Consider the following 17,516-nt stretch of genomic DNA (forward strand, 5'->3'; position numbering starts at 1 on the left):
TCTTTTGGACGAGGACAATTGGGACCTGCCCGAGCTTGGGAAGGACCGAAACCTCGACTGTCCTTCCAGGACAGCATTAATAGGGTAAGTCGCAATGCAGACATTGCGAGGTTACGGACGCCCCTGCGGCACAAATGTACATATGCTCAAGACCAGCTGTGCAAGAACAGCTGAAAAGCTTAGGGTGCCCATACGGCTGTAAATGCCGGAGCAACCGACACGCCGATAGCCTCATAGACAGATTTCAACCAGAGTCCATCTGTCTGGCATCTTTAAGTGAAGTCCCATCTCCACTGCAACTATAGCTCTAGCCGCAAGCCTGGAGATTGGAGAATCCACCTTTGGACCCTGGGTCCCGCGCTTGACCACGTCAGGGGGAAAAGGATAACGTGTATCCTTAATACGTTTGGAGAAAACGCTTATCTGGTAAGCGTGGTGTTCCTGGACTGCTTCTCTGAAGTCAGCGTGGCCAGAAAAATACTCAATATACGTTTGAGCTACTGAAATGGGACTTCTCCTGCTGTGAAGCTGACTCCTCCGCTGGGGGAGCTGAGGGAGAAAGATCCAACATTCCATTGATGGACGCTATAGGATCATTCCTTATGGCGTCACCATCCGGTGTATCCGGATTGAGAGCGTTGTCAGGATCAAAGTCCTGATGAGCTACGTCTGCCTCATCATACAGAGAGCCTCCTGGGACCCCCCCCGGAGCACCGATTTTATTCCCAATGAGGGAGGCCAGGGAGCAATTCCAGATTGCCCATGGCCTGTCCGGACTGCAAGTCTCTATCCCATTGCAACTCCATCCCTGTCCTTGGACAGGGTTGACAGGTGGTTCCTTTGGCCACGTCTAGTAGAGACCCCGGCTGACCAAGTGCTCCAGGGGAGCATTGCACACAATGGGGTTCAGTGCCGTGGAACAGTATCACATGCAGTAAAAACAGCATCGAAAGCCTGTGTTGCTTATATGCTGTTGCCGACTAGCCATCTAGGACATAGAGCCAAGAATGGCGACCGTACAATGCAATGTATAGCATACAAGCATAAAGTACAATGAACACTGCAGCACATGCAATACAAGCAGCATAGAAAGCCTGTGCCTTGGCACCCCTGCTTTTCTGCTGCTGTAGACTAGCCATCTAGGGGAATATAGCCCAGAATATCGACCATACAGTGCAATGTATAGCATACAAGCATAAGTACAAATGAACACTGCAACCCCTGCAATACAAGCAGCATAGAAAAAAACCTGTGCCTCAGCACCCCTGCTTTTCTGCTGCTGTAGTCTAGTCATTCTAGGCGAAAATAGCCCAGACTAGGGACCGTACAGTGCAGTGTATAGCATACAAGCATAAATACACATGAACACTCCAGTACATGCAATACAAGCAGCATAGAAAGCCTGTGCCTTAGCACCCCTGCTTTCCTGCTGCTGATGTGTCGCCATCTAAGAGGGCATATAGCCAAAAATAGCGACCTATGCAGTGCAAGCATAAAAATACAAATGGACAACTGCGGTATTTAGTGGGGTCAGCACTTCATGTGCCGCTTACCGCCCGCCTATAAGCGGGTGTGTGGTCGCCCTAGTCCTGTGCCTGGTTGCCCAGAGTCCGATCTCTCAGCTCGGACTGCAGGAATGGCTGCCGGCGTCCTTCTCCAGCTCGTGTGAGTAGGGGCGGGCCGTGGGCGTGCCCCCAAGTCAGAGCGGGAAACCGGCGTCCCAGTGTCCAGTGAGAGGGCTGGAGCATGTAAATAAGGCTCCAGCCCTCGGCGCTGCTGATTGTACAGCGTCTCTCCCCTACCCTGATTGACAGGGTGGGGGCGGGAACGAAGCGGAGCTAGGCCGCAAAAGCCGGGGACTGGATTTATAAGCGCCGCCGCCGTAAAAGCGCGGTCGGCGCTAAGTCCCCGGCGCACTACAAGTCCCAGCCGCGCCGCCGCTCCCGAGCGTCCGGCGCGGTAGTTCCCCATACATAAAGTCACTCAGCTAGGCTGCAGTGACTGTAACCCTTTACTGTCCCCGGCGCACTAGCACACCCAGCAAGTCTGGAGTGTGCTGTGCCTGTGTGTACGGGGACACAGAGTACCTGAATGGTGCAGGGCCATGTCCCTGAACGGTACCCAGCTCCGTATCCAGCAGGTTCAATGGGTCTGTGGATGGAGCCCGGCCTCAGGGCTTTGGGGCCGGTAAGATCCCACTTCCTCAGAGCCCCTCAGGGGGATGTGGAAGGAAAACAGCATGTGGGCTCCAGTCGCCGTACCAGCAATAGGTACCTCAACCTTACAAACCACCAGCGGGGTGAGAAGGGAGCATGCTGGGGGCCCTATATGGGCCCTCTTTTCTTCCATCCGATATAGTCAGCAGCTACTGCTGACTAAACAGTGGAGCTATGCGTGGATGTCTGACCTCCTTCGCACAAAGCAGAAAACTGGTGAGCCAGTGATCCCACTGGGGGTGTATAGCCAGAAGGGGAGGGGCCTTACACTTTTTAGTGTAATGCTTTGTGTGGCCTCCGGAGGCAGTAGCTATACACCCAATCGTCTGGGTCTCCCAATGGAGCGACGAAGAAATCTCCTTCAGGATTTTTTGGTAGACAGCAGAATTTATGGTTCCATTTACCGCAGCAACTCTTCCATGTCCTAAAGCAGCAACACAATCCCAGATCACCACATTTTACTGTTGGTAGGTATGATGTTCCTTTTGTGAAGAAGGGAATTTTGTTTACTTACCGTAAATTCCTTTTCTTCTAGCTCCTATTGGGAGACCCAGACAATTGGGGTGTATAGCTTCTGCCTCCGGAGGCCACACAAAGTATTACACTTTAAAAAGTGTAACCCCTCCCCTCTGCCTATACACCCTCCCGTGCATCACGGGCCCATCAGTTTTGGTGCCAAAGCAGGAAGGAGGAAACTTATAAATTGGTCTAAGGTAAATTCAATCCGAAGGATGTTCGGAGAACTGAAACCATGAACCAAATGAACAATTCAACATGAACAACATGTGTACACAAAAGAACAACAGCCCAAAGGGCACAGGGGCGGGTGCTGGGTCTCCCAATAGGAGCTAGAAGAAAAGGAATTTACGGTAAGTAAACAAAATTCCCTTCTTCTTTGTCGCTCCATTGGGAGACCCAGACAATTGGGACGTCCAAAAGCAGTCCCTGGGTGGGTAAAAGAATACCTCAATAAAAAGAGCCGAAACAACGGCCCCCTCTTACAGGTGGGCAACCGCCGCCTGAAGGACTCGCCTACCTAGGCTGGCATCTGCCGAAGCATAGGCATGCACCTGATAGTGTTTCGTGAAAGTGTGCAGACTAGACCAGGTAGCCGCCTGACACACCTGCTGAGCCGTAGCCTGGTGCCGAAATGCCCAGGACGCACCCACGGCTCTAGTAGAATGGGCTTTCAGCCCTGAAGGAATCGGAAGCCCAGAAGAACGGTAGGCTTCAAAAATCGGTTCCTTGATCCACCGAGCCAAGGTTGACTTGGAAGCCTGCGACCCTTTACGCTGGCCAGCGACAAGGACAAAGAGCGCATCAGAGCGGCGCAGTGACGCCGTGCGAGACACGTAGATCCGGAGTGCTCTCACTAGATCTAACAAATGCAAATCCTTTTCACATTGGTGAATTGGATGAAGGCAAAATGAAGGTAAGGAGATATCCTGATTGAGATGAAAAGTGGACACCACCTTAGGGAGAAAGTCCGGGACCGGACGCAGAACCACCTTATCCTGGTGAAATACCAGGAAAGGGCCTTTGCATGACAGCGCTGCAAGCTCTGACACTCTACGGAGTGAAGTAACCGCCACTAGAAATGCCACCTTCTGCGCAAGACGTGATAGAGAGACATCCCGCAGCGGCTCAAAAGGTGGTTTTTGAAGAGCCCGTAGAACCATGTTGAGATCCCAGGGTTCCAGCGGACGCTTGTAAGGTGGGACTATGTGGCAAACTCCCTGCAGGAACGTGCGGACCTGCGGAAGCCTGGCTAGACGCTTTTGAAAAAACACGGAAAGCGCAGAGACTTGACCTTTGAGAGAGCCGAGAGACAAACCCTTGTCCAATCCCGATTGAAGGAAGGAAAGAAACCTGGGTAAGGCAAACGGCCAGGGGATGAACCCCCTCTCAGAGCACCAGGCTAAGAAGATCCTCCAAGTTCTGTGATAGATCTTGGCTGACGTTGGTTTCCTGGCCTGTCTCATAGTGGCAATGACATCTTGAGACAACCCTGAGGACGCTAAGAGCCAGGACTCAATGGCCACACAGTCAGGTTGAGGGCCGCAGAATTCAGTTGGAAAAATGGCCCTTGAGATAGCAAGTCTGGTCGGTTTGGGAGCGCCCACGGTTGCCCCACCGTGAGATGCCACAGATCTGGGTACCACGACCGCCTCGGCCAATCTGGAGCGACGAGGATGGCGCGGCGGCAGTCGGACCTGATCTTGCACAACACTCTGGGCAGCATTGCCAGAGGAGGGAATACATAAGGCAGTTGAAACTGCGACCAATCCTGAACTAAGGCATCCGCCGCCAGAGCTCTTTGGTCCCGAGACCGTGCCATGAATGCCGGGACCTTGTTGTTGTGCAGAGACGCCATGAGATCGACGTCCGGCGTTCCCCAGCGGCAACAGATCTCTTGAAACACGTCCGGGTGGAGAGACCATTCCCCCGCGTCCATGCCCTGGCGACTGAGGAAGTCTGCGTCCCAGTTTTCTACGCCCGGAATGTGAACCGCGGAGATGGTGGAGGCTGTGGCCTCCGCCCACAGCAGAATCCGCCGGACTTCTTGGAAGGCTTGACGACTGCGAGTGCCGCCCTGGTGGTTGATGTACGCAACCGCCGTGGCGTTGTCCGACTGTATGCGGATCTGCCTGCCCTCAAGCCACCGATGGAACGCCTTGAGGGCTAGATACACTGCCCTTATCTCCAGAACATTGATCTGAAGGGAGGACTCTGTCGGAGTCCAGGTTCCCTGAGCCTTGTGGTGGAGAAAAACCGCTCCCCATCCTGACAGGCTCGCGTCCGTCGTGACCACAGCCCAGGATGGGGCAGAAAGGATTTTCCTTTCGACAGAGAAGTGGGAAGAAGCCACCACTGAAGCGAGGTCTTGGCTTCCAGAGACAGAGAGACGTTCCTGTCTAAGGACGTCGGCCTCTTGTCCCATTTGCGGAGAATGTCCCATTGGAGAGTACGCAGATGAAATTGCGCAAATGGAACTGCCTCCATTGCTGCCACCATCTTCCCCAGGAAGTGCATGAGGCGCCTCAAGGGGTGCGACTGGGCCCGAAGAAGGGATTGCACCCCTGTCTGCAGTGACCGCTGTTTGTCCAGCGGCAGCTTGACCATCGCTGAGAGAGTATGAAACTCCATCCCGAGGTACGTCAGTGACTGGGTCGGAGACAATTTTGACTTTGGAAAATTGATGATCCACCCGAACCTCTGGAGAGTCTCCAGAGCAACGGTCAGACTGTGTTGACAAGCCACCCGTGAGGGTGCCTTGACCAGGAGATCGTCTAGGTAAGGGATCACCGAGTGGCCCTGAGAGTGTAGGATCGCTACGACGGATGCCATGACCTTGGTGAAGACCCGTGGGGCTGTCGCCAGGCCGAAAGGCAGTGCCACGAACTGAAGGTGTTCGTCCCCGATGGCGAAACGCAGGAAGCGTTGATGCTCTTGAGCGATCGGCACATGGAGATAGGCATCTTTGATGTCGATTGAAGCTAGGAAGTCTCCTTGGTACATCGAAGCGATGACAGATCGGAGGGATTCCATGCGAAACCGCCTGGTTGTCACATGTTTGTTGAGCAATTTGAGGTCCAAAACGGGACGGAATGAGCCGTCCTTTTTTGGCACCACGAACAGATTGGAGTAAAAACCGCGACCGCGTTCCTGAAGGGGAACGGGGATCACCACTCCTTCTGTTTTCAGAGTGTCCACCGCCTGAAAAAGCGCAACGGTCCTCTCGGGGGGCGGAGATGTTCTGAAAAAAACGAGTCGGAGGACGAGAGCTGAACTCTATCCTGTAACCGTGAGACAGAATGTCTCTCACCCATCGGTCTTGGACATGTGGCCACCAGGCGTCGCAAAAGCGGGAGAGCCTGCCACCGACCGAGGATGCGGTTTGGGGCGGCCGCAAGTCATGAGGAGGCCGCCTTGGAGACGGTGCCTCCGGTGGTCTTTGGAGGACGTGACTTAGACCGCCATGCAGAAGAGTTCCTCTGGCTCTTCTGTGGCCTGTTGGACGAGGAGGGTTGGGATCTGGCTGAGGGCCGAAAGGACCGAAACCTCGCTTGAACTTTCCGTTGCTGAGGTCTGTTTGGTTTGGGCTGGGGTAAGGACGAGTCCTTTCCCTTGGATTGCTTAATAATTTCATCCAATCGCTCGCCAAACAGTCGGTCGCCAGAAAAAGGCAAACCGGTCAAGAACTTTTTGGAAGCAGAGTCTGCCTTCCATTCGCGTAGCCACATGGCTCTGCGGACTGCCACAGAATTGGCGGATGCTACCCCTGTACGGCTAGCCGAGTCCAGGACAGCATTCATGGCGTAGGATGCAAATACTGACGCCTGAGAAGTCAAAGATGTTACTTGTGGCGCAGCGGTACGGGTGACCGCATTAATCTCAGACAGACAAGCTGAGATAGCCTGGAGTGCCCACACAGCTGCAAAGGCTGGGGCAAAAGACGCGCCTATGGCTTCATAGATGGATTTCAGTAGGAGCTCTGCCTGTCCGTGGCATCCTTGAGCGATGCACCGTCAGCCACTGCTACTACGGATCTAGCCGCCAGTCTAGAGACTGGGGGATCCACCTTGGGACACTGAGCCCAACCCTTAACCACGTCAGCGGGGAAGGGGTAACGTGTGTCATTAAGGCGTTTAGTAAATAGCTTGTCCGGGAAAGCCCTGTGCTTCTGGACAGCATCTCTAAAGTTAGAGTGATCGAAGAAAGCACTCAGAGTACGTTTAGGAAACCTAAACTGGTGTTTCTCCTGTTGAGAAGCCGAATCCTCTGTAGGCGGAGCTGGGGGAGACAGATCAAGCACCTGGTTGATGGACGCTATAAGGTCATTTACTATGGCGTCCCCTTCAGGTGTATCCAGATTGAGAGCAACATCAGGGTCAGAGTCCTGAGCTGCGACCTCCGCCTCCTCCTCTAGAGAATCCTCAAGCTGAGACCCTGAACTGCGTGATGAAGTCGGAGAAGATTCTAAGCGAGCCCGCTTAGCTGGTCTGGGACTGCGGTCCGTGCCGGAGTCCTGCACGTAATAACTAGAGGCCACACCAGGAACACGCTTAGTCGCAGACCGAGAGGTGCCTGGGGGTGATCCCGCAGTGCCCGGGGCCTGTGTAAGGGCCGGTCTGGACTGCAAAACCTCTAGAAACTTAGACCATTTATCCATAGACTGAGTCATGGAATGAGAAAGCGACTCAGTTTGTCGGCTAAAACAGCAAACTCTGTCCCTGCCATCTGGACAGGGGAGGGGTCGGCGGTTCTACCTGGGCCCGAGGGACCCCCTTAGTGCCTCAGGCTCCGGCTGAGCGAGTGCCAAAGGGGCCGAGCATTGCTCACAGTGAGGGTAGGTGGAACCTGCAGGTAGCATAGCCGCACAAGAGGTACAGGTAGCAAAATAACCCTGTGCCTTGGCCCCCTTGCTCCTTGTGAACGACATGCTGTTGTCTCCCAGGAGCGTGATCACTGAGGGTATATAGCCACAAGTGAACAGTATAGCTGAACCGGAAAAAAGTATACAAAATAATGTATCTATATACAGTTCAGCACCCTAGGGGTACCAGCACCGGAGTGGCTTACCAACCGCTCCAGCGGTGTGTGGCCACCAGATTCCCTGCCTCGGGTCTCCCAGAGCTGCAGCCAGCAATCCTCCACCGGCAGGATGTGTTAGAACATGGCTGTCGGCGTTCACAGGGGAGGAGGGAGCCGTGGGCGTAACTCAAAAGTGCGGGAACTGGTGCCCCATAGGGATTAGTGAGGGGGGAGGAGAACATCTATGTGTGCTCCAGCCCTCACTGTCGGCGTCAGACCGACCGTCCCGCCCTTGCCCCTGACTGGCAGGCCCGGGGGCGGGCGAATAACGTACTAGGCCGCAAAAGCCGGGGACTAAAGTAGAAACAGTGGCCGGCCAGCAGGCACGGTCGGCGCGGTAGTCCCGGACAAAAAAACAATACTGCAGGCGCTGCAGCGTCTGAGGCCCAGGTGCTCCATGCACCGTCCCAAAGAGAACACAGAGTACCTGTAGTTGCAGGGCCTTGTCCCTGACGATACTCAGTCTCCTGTCCGGCAGATACCACCAGGGGCTGCGGAGGAAGCCCGGTCCCAGTGCCTGGATGACCGGTTAGGATCCCACTTCACCCAGAGCCCCTAAGGGATGGGGAAGGAAAACGGCATGTGGGCTCCAGCCTCTGTACCCGCAATGGGTACCTCAACCTTAACACCGCCGACTCAGTGGCGTGAGAAGGGAGCATGCCGGGGGCCCGGGGGCCCTCTTTTCTTCCATCCGAAATAGTCAGCAGCTGCTGCTGACTAAAATGTGGAGCATTGTGTGCATGTGTGCCTCCTTCAACACAAAGCAAAAAACTGATGGGCCCGTGATGCACGGGAGGGTGTATAGGCAGAGGGGAGGGGTTACACTTTTTAAAGTGTAATACTTTGTGTGGCCTCCGGAGGCAGAAGCTATACACCCCAATTGTCTGGGTCTCCCAATGGAGCGACAAAGAAATACTGTTTTAATTCTACGCCAGATGTAGTGGGACGGACACCTTCGAAAAAATTAAACTTATCTCGTTAGTCTACAGAGTATTTTCCCAAAAGTGTTGGGGGGGGGGGGGGGGGGGGGAGGAATCATCAAGATGATTTCTGGCACAAAAGACGATCTTTTACATTTTTTGCTCAGCAGTTGTTTTAGCCATGCAGGCCAATTTTGTCGACTCGCGTTCTGGTGGAGTCATGAACACTGACCTTAACTGAGCCAAGTAAGGCTTGCAGTTCTTTGGATTATGTTGTGGGGTCTTTTGTGACCTCTTTGATGAGTCATTGCTGTACTCTTGGTGTAATTTTGATCAGCTGGCCACTCCTGGGAAGGTTCACCACTGCTCCATCTTTTCACCATTTATGGATAATAGCTCTCACTGTGGTTTGCTGGAGTCCCAAAGCTTTAGAAATTACTTTAAAACATTTTCCAGCCTGATTGAGATCAATTACTTGGTTTCTCATTTGTTCCTGAATGTCTTTGGATCATAGAATGAGGTCTAGCTTTTGAGGATCTTTTGGTCTACTTCACTTTATCAGGCATGTCCTATTTAAGGGATTATATAACCCACACATACATATAGATAAGGCCCAGTTTAGTCAAAACCTTAATTCCCAGTCTTCAGAAAGTCAGAATCAACACAATATTTTATGTGTGGTGCATGAACTTGTCATCCTTAGACACAGAAAGAGGGGCGAGACTAAAGCAGGAGATCATGAAAGTCTAAAAACAGGACATCCAACACTTAGACCATCAGAAAAATAAGCTACTGCCCAGTTTCTAAAGCAATACTTCCCTTGTACATATGTTCTGAATGCTGATCAGATTTTACCAAGACAACATACACAGGTTTCACATAACGAGACTATTAAGCCTGTTTAAAACCATTTGTTAAACTATAGGTCTCGTGTGAAAGTGGAATAAAAAACTGCATGTGACTCTGCATTCCTATGGACTAGTGGTTTTACAGGCAGCACCTCAAATTACAGGAACACCGTAAAACACTATAAAGCAATTTAAAAAGCGCAGTTCAGTCATGGTAGAATTAGGCTAGAATTGCAAGCAGCATATTTCTTGCAAAGTTTCTGCATCTGTATGAAACTAATTTTTTTATAAATGAAAATTTGCTGCACATAATTTTGCCATCAAGGCCGGGGCCACACGGGGCACCACTGCGATCCTCGCATGACACTCAGCTCACGCTGGTAGCACAGCAGGAGCCGAGAGTCATGCGAGTGTCACTGCGACTGAGGTCCAATCATGCGATCGGAGCACAGCTGCAGGGGACGGGCCGGCGCCGAGAAGGGGAGGGCTTTATCTTCCTCTCTCCTCCATTGCCGGCTATTGCCATTCTTGCACTGCACTCGCAGTACACCGATGTACCACAAGTGCAGTGAGAGTTTTCTCTAGCCCCATAGACTTGAATGGGTGCGAGAGAAACAAGGATCGCATTGCACCCCCAGCATGCTGCGACTATTTTCTCAGCCCGATTAGGGCTGAGAAAATAATCACTCATGAATGCTGGCACATAGTAATATTTGTCTGAGTGGAATGCCATGTTTTATCACATTCCACTTGCTCCGATTTTCATGCAGTCTGTCTTAGGCCTAAAAGTTACTATTAAAACTATTACCTCAGATGCCTCAATTGCCAGGTCCATTTCCTCATCACAGACGTTGGACCAGAACTCTATTCCCTGTAGAGCAACCTCATCTATTTCATTCTTCATTGCCTCCACGGTGATCTGCAACACAAAGTCTGTCACAAAATGCCTTATGTGAACACAAAACAGTCAGTCTTAGCCACTTAACTCACAGCAAAAAGGGCAGGTCCCATGTAGGTTTCCATATACTGGTAATAGAGGGACATGATCTTCACCAGATTCTGAAGAGCAGCTACTCGCACCTACAAAACAGACTACTTGGTTAATAGAATATTTGGAGACACCACAGTGACAATTTGGCTATTATTTAGGAACTCACCCGTGTGTCAGGGCACTGCGTTGCCTCACAGACCACTTGCATAATATAATGCCTTTCAGACTAAAAGGTGAAAAAGGAAAAAAGAAATTAACACACAACTAGTATAGACATCCCAAGCAATATAAGGGACATTCAGTCATCCGTGTGACATGTATCTTATAATATACGTTGCTATTCGCAGGTATGTTTGTTTTTTTTGTTTTTATACGAACCACATGTATGTGCAGAAAAAACAAAAAAAAAACAAAAACAAAAAACACAACAACAACACACAACAAATAGACATGTCTTTCCTTACGGCACTATGGATGACAAGGGCCAATACAAGTTATGGCTTTTTGAAAAACATGTACAGGACACAGAAGGCATCAGTGTGCTGTACATATTTATTGATCCATCCGTGAAAAATATGGATGACACCGGTAACATTTTGTGTTGCAGCTGGTTCAAGTCCCCTTACGACAGTAGAAAGCAGTCCCGTCTGATTTCAGTGCCTCTCACATAAGTCAGCAGAGTGAGCCATCAGACAAGCTCTGCCCAGACAATAGCTGTTCATGCACAGGGAACGGATGCTGCATATTCAGCAATTCCATGCATACCTTATGTACTACACCCAGCTAGGTATAGGCCAGGATACAAAGGGTGAAGGGTAGGCACCGGCATCAAAGGTAGGATATACAAGACCACCCACTAACCTCCTTATCAAAGTTAGATTTGGTGAACTCCAGAGAGTTGAGAAGAGCATTTGTGGCTGCGAGCCTAACATTGTTGCTGGGCTCCTCTTTTCTCATACCCTGGATGATAGCTGTCAGGATTTCATTGCATTTGTGTTGTAGTTGTTCAGGGTCCTGAAAATAAAAATGGGAAAGCATAATCAGGACTAATCATGCACTGCCACATAAGTTTCTATACTTAAAGGGGCTGTCAACGCAAAATACGTTTTCTCAGGGAAATGTAAGAAACTAAACTCAATCATAACCGCATAATGGCACCTGCTTTTATGCAGTACAGGTTGTCCGATAGTGACAACGCTTCGTTTCTCGGCACAGACTGTTTCGCCAGCTACTAGACCGCAGAGACCTGTGATTGGCAGCAGTCAGGTGATCTGATGAGCACATCAGTGTTTTATGATAATGTGATGTTCAAAATCACCTGACTACTGCAGCCAATCACCAGTCACAACGGTCTAGCAGCTGGAGAAAGTATGACAATCCTTATAGTCTCGGCCGTGACTACGCTGGATCCAGGTGAGTGCCAGTAAGTGAGCATGAGTGTTTCTCTTTTTGCCTATCAGAAAACCCATTTTGACTGTAAAATATTTGCATATTTTTCCCAGATATTCCGAGGTTGCACATTTGGATTCATTGTGACACAGTTTTCACACTCTCCTAGTATCTGTGACATGTCTAACAGGCACATTCCCCATCATGACAAGTACGGAGAACGGTACTGAAACAGGACTATTCAAAGTACGCAAGTTCTGATATTTTACATTCCATCAAAGACATTTTCCTCCAGTTGGATATCCCCTTTTCAAGAGTTCACATGGTCACCTTCACAGCTGGGACCCATCACCCAATGGTACTAACCCTAGAAAGGGGCCAAATAACGCACTGTCACCAACTTCGTTCTATGATCTGTCACATGCCTAAATCTATTTGCGTTGTCAGAAGTTTAATGCCCATGAGTGTTTTCTGGAAGATATAACTTAAGATATCATGAAGGCATTCTATGTTCATCTAGCCACATACGAAATAGCAGGGTGGCTATTACACATGTTAAATTACATCTTCTATTAGAAAAGCACACGCAAATCAAACAGTAAGTGCTAGTTCTAGGTAGTCTTCAGTTACTAATGGATTTCCAGATTGCTGCTCTGCCAAGGAGCGTGCATTTAGGAACGATTGCCTTTTACATCAGGCACTGTATCGGGGTGCCCAAACTAGAGACCAAATACAGGCTGCGATTTCATTCTTTGTGGCCACCCCCTAAATATCTGGGTTGTCTATGACTGGTGGCTAATGACTTGTCCTTTCAGTGTGAGGAGTAATGTGTGCCACTGCAGGGCAATAACAGAGCTCCATATATTGGCAGAATGCCTCAGTAAGGGGCAGCTGAGGTTAGAAGCGGCCAGTGCATGTGTGGCTTTCGTCACTGTAAGTAATGGGATTAGTGAAACAAGCCGATGTTCATTTAGCTCACAAACTATAAAGGTGAAAGCGTCTTGTATGGCCTGTTCCTTACTGCAGTGTGGGCAGGAAGACAGCCCCAATTCTCCCAATATGTAGTTCTGAATTGGACCTATTCTACATCTATTGCATGTTAAATGCCTCTGATGCTAAAACCCTGCTTGTTTCAGCTTAACGTGGTCCTCAGACCAGAATAGGCGCATCCCTGACATAAACTAGTCTCCCAATGCATTGTAGGAGCTCAGCTAAGTTGTTAGGCAGGTGTCTGACAATGGGATTGTCGATGGTCTCAAATGGCCGCCAGCAGTTCTTGAGAGCAATTCTGAACCTTACCAGAATGGTACAAGAAAGGAAAGCAACGTATCCACACGAGTGATCAGTTCACATTACTTACAATGTCCTGACAGATGTACCCGATGGCCTCCAGCGTAGACTCCTTCATGTGTTCTGTGCTGCTGGGGTCTGTAACATTGGCAACAAGCTGCGGAATAAGCTGAGGCCATTGGTTCACTGGTATTTCCGCACATGCTATCCCCGCCACGCACTGCGATGCTGAACTAGGCCTGTAGCTCTCGGTACCTAGTGTTCGCAGCACCTGTGATACAAATAAGACTTATGTAGCTTTAATTGGGTATGGGGGAGGGGAGGGGAACAGACACCTGATCAGAACTTACCAAAGCCTTAATTTCCCTACGGATGTTAGCATCAATCGCCAGCCAGCGCTGTTGGTACTGGGTTTTCACATCTGGATCTTTTGAGGTCAAAGAGTTTTTAATCTGCAGACCAGATGCAACTCTCGCTACCTGACTGTTTCCAGGATTTGCAAGGACTTTTGAGAGCTCCAACAGGAAGGTTGCCTATAAAAAAAACATTTTACAAACAGTACAAATTTAGGAGCTTGTTAAAATATAGTTGGGAGTGATATACACAATCCATCTACAAGCCCACAAAGGAAATATGTGATAAGCATGGCAAAGAACAGTCGTATTAGGGGTTAACAAAAACCACGTACTTTCCTTACCGTGGACAGGTCCAGGAGCAAGACTGCCACTGCTCCCGGGGTCTGTCATGGTCTACAGCACTAATGTAACGTTGACAGTGCTGCAAACACCATGCACTGGGAGCAGGGGCTCTGCACTAAAGGTCCAGTCACACTAAGCAACTTACCAGCGATCCCAACAACAATAGGGATCGCTGGTAAGTTGCTAGGAGGTTGCTGGTGAGATGTCACACTGCGACGCTCCAGCGATCCCACCAGCAACCTGACCTGGCAGGGATCGCTGGAGCGTCGCTACACAAGTTGCTGGTGAGCTCACCAGCAACCAGTGACAAGCCCCCAGCACCGCGTGGAAGATGCTGCGCTTGGTAAATATCGGGTAACCAACCCGATATTTACCTTGGTTACCACCGCACGGAGCTACACGTGCACAGAGCAGGGAGCAGCGCACAATGCTTAGCGCTGGCTCCTTGCTCTCCTAGTTACAGCACACATCGGGTTAATTACCCGATGTGTGCTGCAGCTAAATGTGCACAGAGCAGGGAGCAGCGCACAATGCTTAGCGCTGGCTCCTTGCTCTCCTAGTTAAAGCACACATTGGGTTAATTACCCGATGTGTGCTGCAGCTAAATGTGCACAGAGCAGGGAGCAGCGCACAATGCTTAGCGCTGGCTCCTTGCTCTCCTAGTTACAGCACACATCGGGTTAATTAACCCGATGTGTGCTGCAGCTACATGTGCACAGAGCAGGAGCCGGCACTGACAGTGAGAGCAGTGAGAGCGGCGGAGGCTGGTAACGAAGGTAAATATCGGGTAACCAAGGACAGGGCTTCTTGGTTACCCGATGTTTACATTGGTTACCAGCCTCCGCAGAAGCCGGCTCCTGCTGCCTGCACATTTAGTTGTTGCTGTCTCGCTGTCACACACAGCGATCTGTGCTTCACAGCGGGACAGCAACAACTAAAAAATGGCCCAGGACATTCAGCAACAACCAACGACCTCACAGCAGGGGCCAGGTTGTTGCTGGATGTCACACACAGCAACATCACTAGCAACGTCACAAAAGTTGTTCGTTAGCAGCGATGTTGCTTAGTGTGACGGGGCCTTAACCTTCCGGGTCCAGCATTGTTGATTTAGGCTAGGTTCACATTTCCATTGTTTTAAATCCGTCAGCGACGGATCCATCGGTTTTTTTTAGATGGCAACTGACGCAACGGATGTGTTTTTCACAGGATTCCTTTCACGGGAATCCTGTGAAAAAAAACTGATCCGTCGTGACAGTTACATCCGCTGTGCGTCCGCTTTTTTATGGATCCGTCGTGATCCGTTTCTTTGGGACAGTGAGTGTACCAAACATGCTGGGCATGCTCAGTACAGCATGACTGAATCCAGCACTGAATTCCGCCGTAAGACGGATTACGACGGAATCCAGCACCATAGACGTCCATTACAAGCTTGACTGATTCCTGTGCGGTGCGTTAATTTTAACGGCCAAAAAAACCCGTTACATTCTGCATGGTTTCCACCCGGCAGTCAGTCCAAAGACTGATGCGCCACGCAGCGGATGCAACGCAAGGTCATCAGTCGCAATCCGCCACTCATACAAGTCTATGGGAAACAACAGAATCCGCCAAACGGATTCAGTTTACCAGAGCCGCGGATTGTGACTGATACATATTGACAGAAATGTGAACCTAGCCTTAAAGGGAAACTGTCAGGTGGAAAAACAACCTGCAGATATGGGATTTAATCTGCAGGTCAATAGTATTCAGAACCAGCATAAATGAACCCCGTTGCTGGTAGGAATCTGTCAGCAGGTTTAGCCAACTAATCAGAGCAGCATAAAGGTAGAGAGAGACCCAAGTTCCAGCGGTGCGTCACTTACTGGGCTGCTTAAGTGTAATTTTGATAAAATCACTGTTTAATCAGCAGATCATTAGAGGACTACTTGACCTGCTGCCAGGCAGTCCAGCATATTCACGAGCGCTGTATAACTGCTAGATCTGCAGCTGAAAAAAAACATTGATTTTATCAAAATGACAGCAAACAGCTCAGTAAGTGACATCGCTGGAATCAGGGTCTCTGTCTCTACATTATGCTGCTCTCAGATGGTGGAGCAAAAACCTGGTGACAGATTCCCTTTAACCCTCCTGGCAGTGTTGTAGTTTGTGACAGGGGCAGCGCCAGTGAGGGTTCAGCCACTAACCATGCCCCAGCCCTGACTGACAGCAGCTCTGCATTAGAGGGAGCCGTCAGTCAGTGCGGTGGGCACGACAGCGGCCCTGTCCATGCATGGACAGGTTCTTTGTATGTACCAACCCACATCACAGCCACACATTATTGGCAGGCATTCTGCATATGACCTATTCTAGTTAATAGGACAGGTGTGACATACTCACATAAAATGATTACCTATCAACGCTGCACATGTACCAATCTGAAGCTGAGAAGTGTTGACAAGCCCTCTAAGCCTTCCATACACGGCAGTGTATGATCATGAAAGGTTCCCTGTAAGTTTGTTTTTGATTGGCGTTCTTCTATTCAGGTTAGAAGGCCAGGACAACTTTTTTTTTGTTTAAATATCAAGTGCGACAAAGCAGTGAATCGTAAACTTTCACAAAGAATATTCTTAATTATAGAATGTCTGCAAGCAGCAGCAAGCCAAGATCTTGGCAGCTACTACTTCAAGAAAAGCCAAGGTTCATCACTAAATCAGATAACGGATTAGGAAACGCCCGCGCTGGAGGAGACATTCAAGAGCGACTACTAAACTGCAACTCCACTACAAAACCTTGTGTGCCCTTATGTAAGGAAACTTAGAGTGTGCAAAGTGATCCACAGGACTCAGTCTATTAAGCATGTCAGTAATCGGAACAGGATCCCCGAGAACAGTCTTTTACCCTATGGCATCTGCAGCCATTCCTTTAATTAGGTAGCCTGGTGCGATGTCACAAGTACATCAAGCCAGGCCAAATCTATAAAAAAAAGCATCCGGTAAGAGGCAGGTCACTGGGCTCCTGACCAGTAGCCAGAATACTGGTATGGCTGATGGATCAGGTCCTGATAATAGATTTGCACAAGCTCTAAATAATAAAAAACAAACAAAAAACCTCTAGTGGTCCTGTACACATTCTTGTAAGCAGCGATAGTTTGGGACATACCTGCCTTATTCCCTTGGATATGTGCACAACACAAAGGGAAAAGGAAAAGGAGGGTCTGCTGCTAAGTCTTTGGCCTTTTTTTTTCTATGGTAACAAATTTAAGGACACCATGTGCAAGGAGTTTGTATATTCTCCCTGTGTTTGCGTGGGTTTCCTCCGGGTACTCCAGTTTCCTCCCACACGCCAAAGACATACAGGGAACCTAGATTGTGAGCCCCAGTGAGGACAGTGTTGGCATTGTATGTATGCGGAATTAACAGAGCTATATAAATTAGTTGTTTTTATATATTATATTACATTACATGAAAGCCTTGTTTCTAATATAAGTTTTCAAAATTTTGTGTTTGTTGCTTATGGCAACCGTGTTCAACACATGCGGGAAAACAAGATGGCGGAGTCTAATGCGATATTCACAGCAATTGAGAGCAGAGGAG

General features: G+C 49.7%; 1 protein-coding gene across 1 annotated transcript in view; it reads right to left on the reverse strand.

The window, feature by feature from the left end:
• Window positions 1-17,516, reverse strand: part of KPNB1 (karyopherin subunit beta 1) — a 110,303-nt gene that overhangs the window by 81,327 nt on the left and 11,460 nt on the right. Inside the window, exons 3-8 of the mRNA XM_075350075.1 lie at window positions 13,600-13,782; window positions 13,320-13,520; window positions 11,432-11,584; window positions 10,737-10,796; window positions 10,570-10,659; window positions 10,388-10,498 (exon numbers count right to left, since the gene is read on the reverse strand). Coding sequence (XP_075206190.1) covers window positions 10,388-10,498; window positions 10,570-10,659; window positions 10,737-10,796; window positions 11,432-11,584; window positions 13,320-13,520; window positions 13,600-13,782 — 798 coding nt within the window. The remainder of the gene's footprint in view (window positions 1-10,387; window positions 10,499-10,569; window positions 10,660-10,736; window positions 10,797-11,431; window positions 11,585-13,319; window positions 13,521-13,599; window positions 13,783-17,516) is intronic.

Source organism: Anomaloglossus baeobatrachus, chromosome 5 (assembly GCF_048569485.1).
Source record: "Anomaloglossus baeobatrachus isolate aAnoBae1 chromosome 5, aAnoBae1.hap1, whole genome shotgun sequence".
Lineage (NCBI taxonomy): Eukaryota > Metazoa > Chordata > Amphibia > Anura > Aromobatidae > Anomaloglossus > Anomaloglossus baeobatrachus.